At 39.4% G+C, this 6578-nt stretch overlaps 1 protein-coding gene across 3 annotated transcripts in view; it reads right to left on the bottom strand.

The window, feature by feature from the left end:
• Positions 1 to 616: 616 nt before the first annotated feature.
• The window catches only part of ANAPC4 (anaphase promoting complex subunit 4), a 30488-nt gene continuing 24526 nt past the window's right edge, over positions 617 to 6578 (bottom strand). For all 3 annotated transcript variants that reach the window (XM_030563304.1, XM_030563306.1, XM_030563305.1), the window contains 7 exons: positions 6285 to 6346; positions 6155 to 6193; positions 5970 to 6071; positions 5257 to 5334; positions 4145 to 4315; positions 3279 to 3402; positions 617 to 1903 (listed from right to left, as the gene is read on the bottom strand). In XM_030563304.1, coding sequence (XP_030419164.1) covers positions 1691 to 1903; positions 3279 to 3402; positions 4145 to 4315; positions 5257 to 5334; positions 5970 to 6071; positions 6155 to 6193; positions 6285 to 6346 — 789 coding nt within the window. In that variant the 3' untranslated portion in view covers positions 617 to 1690. The remainder of the gene's footprint in view (positions 1904 to 3278; positions 3403 to 4144; positions 4316 to 5256; positions 5335 to 5969; positions 6072 to 6154; positions 6194 to 6284; positions 6347 to 6578) is intronic.

The following is a 6578-nucleotide window of genomic DNA, read 5'->3' as shown; positions in this document are numbered from 1 at the left end:
TGGAGTTCCGGAGTCGACAGCAGAGTGATCGGGGATCTATTTTATCACATCCAATCGATCCCCAATAGATCGATCACTACCTGCCAATCCAGTGGGTAGTGTAGACGTACCCTTCGAAAAACAAACTGTGGCAAAGCAGAAAGCAATGCTTCAAACCTCATGCACTATAGCCACTTAAAAAGAAGGTGGATCCAAGTGACTTGTTTTCCAGAACACTCAAACTAGGCCATTTCACATTTCAAATCTAAGGAAGACTTGAACCGAGCCTGCTCTCCAGCAGTAGTAAATGCTGCAACAAGCAAGCCCACTCTGCAGACAGCAGCCTTTGAACTTTTAGTACAACAGGAGATGGGATGGAGCTGATTTTTAGGGAGCTTCATAGACTAAAACCTCTCAAACCACACCAATCACTTTACAGTTACAAAGTTCTCTCTGCCAGTAAAAGGCCCACAAACTTTCTTTAGAAAGTAAGAATTATACATCCAATAAGGGTCCATTAAAAAAACATATCAAATTACATATTGATAAGGTGGGAATGATAATTTCTAGACTCACTCAGCATTAGACACACCAACACAATCAAAGAAAAGCAATTTATAAAGAATAGTTGTATAAGTTTTATAGTAATTTTTTTTTATTTTAAAAAAAGTGTAGAACTGGAACACATGCGCAAGTTAACTTCCCCAATTCAAGTCACACAAAGTTTCACTCACACAGTTTTATAGTATTATGTATTTAGCAGCACTGTTAATTCAAAGAGTTGAGCTGCAGTTATAGAACAAAGGAGGCCAACTATTCAGCAACAGGCAAACAGTTTCAGATTTTAAACAAGTTTCTAGCTTTCACACTGAGCACCACAACACTGAAAATAAACATAAATTAGTAAAGGAAATGAATATGGCAAAACTGAAAGCATACATCGGACATACAAACACATCAGAATAGAAAAATATATTCTCTGTAATTATATAATTTTCCATCATAAAATACACAGGGGAAAATGTTCAAGAATTGTCTCATGCACCACGCCACAGGTTGCAATATATTTTTGTTGCATATAAAGTAACACAGACATAGTTGGGGTCTAACAACCTTAACGGGTGGGGGGGGGTTGTTTTAACAATTTTTGGGTTCCCAGTAACACAAGCAAGAATTACAAAAGTATGAGTTAAACTTTTGAAATGTGCACCAGCTAAACATGGGTAGCCAAATACCCAATGCACTTCTGCAAACCTGTGTGTTAGTCAAATACGTATGTAAACCTTGGCTTCAAGGGCACAGAGTGTTCGCACCCCTCAACTGGACATAAACATTAAGCACACATCTGAAAATTTGACCCCTAGAACACGTTTTTCTCAGGTAGGTAAATTTATGTGCTACATAGATTGGTTATGTCCCTTTAAAACTCCAGTTGTCCCCCCAGCTCCCCTTTCCCCACATATATTCAATATTCCAGAAAAACTATTGTGCTTGTTGCAAACTAATTGTAACAGAATGAACATTCAGTGAACACACTCTGGAGCAAGAAAAATGGGTTTTGTTTGAGGCATTGTGTAGTATATTCTACAACATCCACAACATTAATAGAATATTTGGCACAGAACAAAGAAAAATATCAATGGTTTGAAGTTAGCTTTTAGACTCTTCTCCTTTCTTTGTTAAAGTGAAGGCACAAATATCAAGGATCAGGTCAAGAATCCAGGCTTGATTCATGTTCTTCTGTTTCATCTGCCTCAGCAGAACCACCACACATACTATTGTGGTTAACTGCAGACAGAGTCAGCTCTTCATGTTCATCACCCACAATCGGAGTTGTTTCTTCCTCCTCCTCCTCTTCTTCTGCCTCTCCATCATCTTCTACATCCATCTCAAACACTCTGACATGACGGAGATTTGAACTTAGCTATGGAAATATTTAGAAATTTTCATTAATAAAATTAACAGAAAAAAAGTGATTTGAAAATCTTGGCCAATGCTTTTAAAAACAGCACTTACCAAAAACTTTGATTTTCTTTTAAATGGAGTGAAGTAAAGTAATAAGTTAGTGACAAACCTATTTCATTGCTATAGCAGATTTAGAATAAGGTAAATATGACTAAACTAAACTGTTCCAATCTACCTACACAGAAGCAAGGAAATATTTAAGTTGTATAATTATAATTTTTTCCACTCTGGAGAGAAGATGCAGGTTGTCTCCTCCTTTCTTTCTAAGGATCTTGTAGAAAACAAGTAAAAAAATGTTTTTTATATCAAAACAAGTTACCGTATATACACTCGATCATAAGCTGGTTCGTTTATAAGCCGACTTCCCCCAAGATGGATAAGTAAAAATAGAAAATTGTTATGACCCATTCATAAGCCGACCCTACAATTCAGGGGTCAGCAAACTTTGGCTCTGGGTCATCAGGATAAGCTGCTGGTGGGCTGAGATGGTTTGTTTACCTCAAGTGTCTGTAGGCACGGAGGTAAACCTACGCAAACAAAGTGTCCCAGTGTGCCAGCTGCTTACCCTGAGGGGCCGGGTCAGCAACCAGTGGGGAAATATTTTGGGTGGAGGAGAAGCTGGGGGTCAGGGGAGTAACCCCTGTGACCACCCCCCACATTACCCTACCCTTAGCCTGGGACCCCCCCACTCTCCCCATCCCATCCCTTCCTACCTTATCTGGGGAGGGCCAGGGGAAGATCTCTGTGGCCTAGCTGGAGCTGCTCCCGCAGGCTGGGCAGCGTGGCTGCAGCCTGCTCTGGCGGGCCAGACTGGACGGCACAGCCGCAGTATGTTCCAGCAGGCTGAGCAGCACAGCTGCAGCATGTTCCCATGAGCTGGGCTGGGCTGGGCAGCATGGCGGCAGCCTGCTCCAGCGGGCCAGGTAGCGCAGCTACTGCCTGCTCTGGGGGGCAGGGCCGAGTGGCATGGCTTTAGCCTGCCAGCCCCGGAGCTGCAGCTGCTTCGGAGGCTGCAGGGGAGAGCAGCGTAGCCTGAAGTGGAGAGACTCTGGACCTGCCTCTTCCCTTCTGGCTCTGCTGGCTGTGCTGCCCCTCCTTGCTACCTCTGTTGGGGGAAGGGGCTGTGTCCCACTTCTCCCTCTGTATACTCATTCATAAGCCGACCCCCTTCTCTGGTGCTTCCCTTTTTTACTAAAAAAATTTAGCTTATGAACAAGTATATACGATAAGTGCCCTAAGAGTAACAGATGCAGAGTATCAATCTCTTCAGTCACTGCACCAGCACACTATTTCCCTTAATGATTTATATGCTAGACTGTAAACATGATACTTACCACACAAGAAACTTTCCGAATGCCATTCACAGCAACATACTGAGCTTTCATATTCTCCAATACTCTCCACTGACTCTCCAAAAAGACAGTACGTGCAGGAATATCATCAGATTGCTCATCCAGCCTAGATGTAGTAAAAAACAGAAATTCATTGTTAGTGTGTGCAAGCAGCAACTCTACCAAGTAACCTTAGACAAAAATGAAAGAATTACCATTTTACTGCACCCCAGGCAACAGACTTATAAACATTGTGATTATCCTACTGCATATATATTCTATATTTCTGTTACTTAACATTTTTTTTTTTTTTTTTTTTTTTTTTTTTACAATATACCCAAAATCTCTCTTCTCCTCCTGAAACCATTATGAGAATATAAATAAATACGGGAAGGCATTGATCCTGCTCTTTCATTCCAAGGATAAGTTAGTTCTGTTCTTTCAGCAGATAGTGATAATACTCATAGGTACAAACACTGGGAGAATGAGGAAGAAATATTCCCTCAACTTTTTATTACCCTATCCCTCTCAGTGCAACTGCAGATCTTGTGCATTCACTCCTGTTCCTGAGTCTCTAGTACTCCAGTGAGTGGCGAGGCTCAAATCCTCTTACACAAAAGCAGACAAAGTTTCTACTTCCTCAGTACATTCTCAAAATTAGCTCTCCGATTTGTTAAAAAAATCTCAAATATGCACAAACATTAGACTTGGACGTTGTAATCAACTATAATCATCTTCCCTCAGAGGAAGAAAAGCGATTTTTTTCCTTTTCAAAATATGTGTGTGTTAAGTGTATAACTGTACACAAATCAGACACTTGTATAATCTGCTTTTCAGCTCTTAATTTTCAGGGGGTCATATTTTCGTACCTTTTATTAGAATTCAAGCTGAATTCCCTTTCTTGGTCCTCATCAACATACACTGAAGATAAAGGCAACTGAGCCAAGATTCTCTCTTTGCCTTCTTGTTCAGCATTCTCCTTAAGAACCACGGTTATAGTTTCATCATCATAAAAATGTGCATCTACACAACTGTAGAAGCTATAGCAAAAGAGATGTTGTGTTTAGTTGTATTCCATCAAGTTTTACAAAAAGTAAATGAATAAACTGAATGAATAAATACTGAAATATCTTAAAGTAAGTGATCAGTATTTATGTTTCACATTTTAGATCCAAGTTTTGCCTCAGTCCACAAACGAAGTATTCTTAAACTGGTATTGGACTATTGATCATAAAGGTCATAAAAATATGCAGTCATGAATCTACGGTTACAGAAAGCTTGGCAATCCACTGTTTTTATGGCAATGCCACGTGCAGGTGATAGATAATCAGGGCCAAAGTTTGTCTGATCCTTCACACAAAAAGACAGGGAATGGTAATACTATAAAACAGCAAGCCAAGCACCCAGGAAATATTTGGTATTACTGAACCATTGGGTATTGCTGAAACAGGTGTTGGTTGGTTAGCTCTGAAGGCAGCTGTATTTAGCGCTCCCTTGCTGGAAGTTGAAGTTGGCCTGACATGGCTTTTCTGAGATGTGGAGAGCAGACTAACAGGAAATCCTGGGAAGAGAATTCCCCAAAGACACTGCATTGAGGAAATTATGCCCAACCATTACACACTTCATGCATATTATTTGTTAAGATCTTATTTTGTGTCACTGTTTTTAAGTGTCAGTATTCCATGTTTAAGCAAGAGCAGTTTCAGAGCTAAACTAATTTTGTTTCCATCCAGCAAATTATGATAGTTTCCTTGAACTTGAGTTCAAGTACAAAGTAAGCCACCTGCCCAAAATCCTGTAAGTTACTTTATGAAGATCAATGAGGATGCAAGCAGGTGCCCAGGTCTGCCCACAAAGACCCTGATCCTGCAAGTTGCTCCAAGTGTAAACAGCTGAAAAAAATATTAAGTAGAATAAGTAAACCCTTGAAGGAAAATAATCTGATAAATTATTAAAGATCCTGTTTCCCAGATATACTAACCCTGTATCTGAGCTTTCATTTATACTGTTGTTCAAGAAGTTTCCAAAATCAACAGAAAGTAGTCCATTATTAGCAGACCTAAAGAAGGGAGAAAACGAGCTGTGTTACTCGTCCTTAAAGTTCCATGCCAAAATACCAGAATCCAAAGATTTACGCCAACTACTGGAACAGACTGCACAGCCTATTTAGATGTGAACAGATAGGCACGCTATACGTTGCTTCCACTCTCAAGGATGGGGTGTGAAGAAGAAAAGCAAAAAAGATAATATGGATGAAAGGACTGAAGTTACAGAATTGTGTTGCAGATCTTGGCATCAGAAGCTACTAACCACTGGAACAAAGCGATTGACTCTAAGAAATTAGGAGTATAACCTGTCTGTACCACTGAGATCATCTTCCCATTCTTACACATTGTGATAGACTTTGTATAGTTATTACAAAGCTTATCACAAGCTTCGAGTTGACCAAGATGAATATTTATAAAGTTAAGATGAAGAACCCACTTAACATTACCATTACTCCTCACTGAAAGGAAGGAGCAAAGAATACTTGACACATTTCCATTTGAATAGAGAAGCACACAATCATGGAAGAGTAAAATAATTCAATTCAACAATGAAGAGCAAGGTCCTAAGCCTGGAACTGGATCTAGATACATCTGGCTGCAGAATCAGGCCCCAAGAGCACACTTTCATTTCCAATCAGTTTCTTACCTGGAAACATCCGTGTGCCGCCTCAAAATGTAAATTTTAGAAAGAGAACTTTCTAACATAGTGAAGAGAACATAATGTAAGTTGGAGGATTTGTCATTCCACCTAACATACAAACAAAACCAAGAAGTTAGACCAAAACATCAAACATGGTAAATGAAATACAGTAGGAAGAGCAGTATACTTACATAAAGGGTAATTTAAATAATCGAGGTGTAGAGTCCTCACTAAAACAGCAAACCAAAAAAAGTCAAACGGTAACAATTACAATAATTCTTTGCTAATTAACACTAAACATAATGTAGGGGGAAAATGTACCTTTTAGATCCTTTGTATAAACACATGCAAACTGCTTGATGTACTGATTTTCCAATCACATCCTGAAACACATCATTTAAACATTCCAAAATACAGAAAAAAATATTCAGTTACACACACACACACACACACACACACCCCTTCCCCACTTTTTTTGAAGTCATCACAATCTACCTGAAATAGACTGACTCAGCCCAGTTCCTTCTGAATAAATGTCCTTACCACAAAATCTAGTATCACTTGACACACTTCTAAAAAATTATTTATTTAAACCACTGTACTGTTTCTTGGAAA

This window comes from Gopherus evgoodei, chromosome 5 (assembly GCF_007399415.2).
Source record: "Gopherus evgoodei ecotype Sinaloan lineage chromosome 5, rGopEvg1_v1.p, whole genome shotgun sequence".
Taxonomy (NCBI): Eukaryota; Metazoa; Chordata; order Testudines; family Testudinidae; genus Gopherus; species Gopherus evgoodei.
This window is presented reverse-complemented; position numbering and strand designations above follow the sequence as displayed.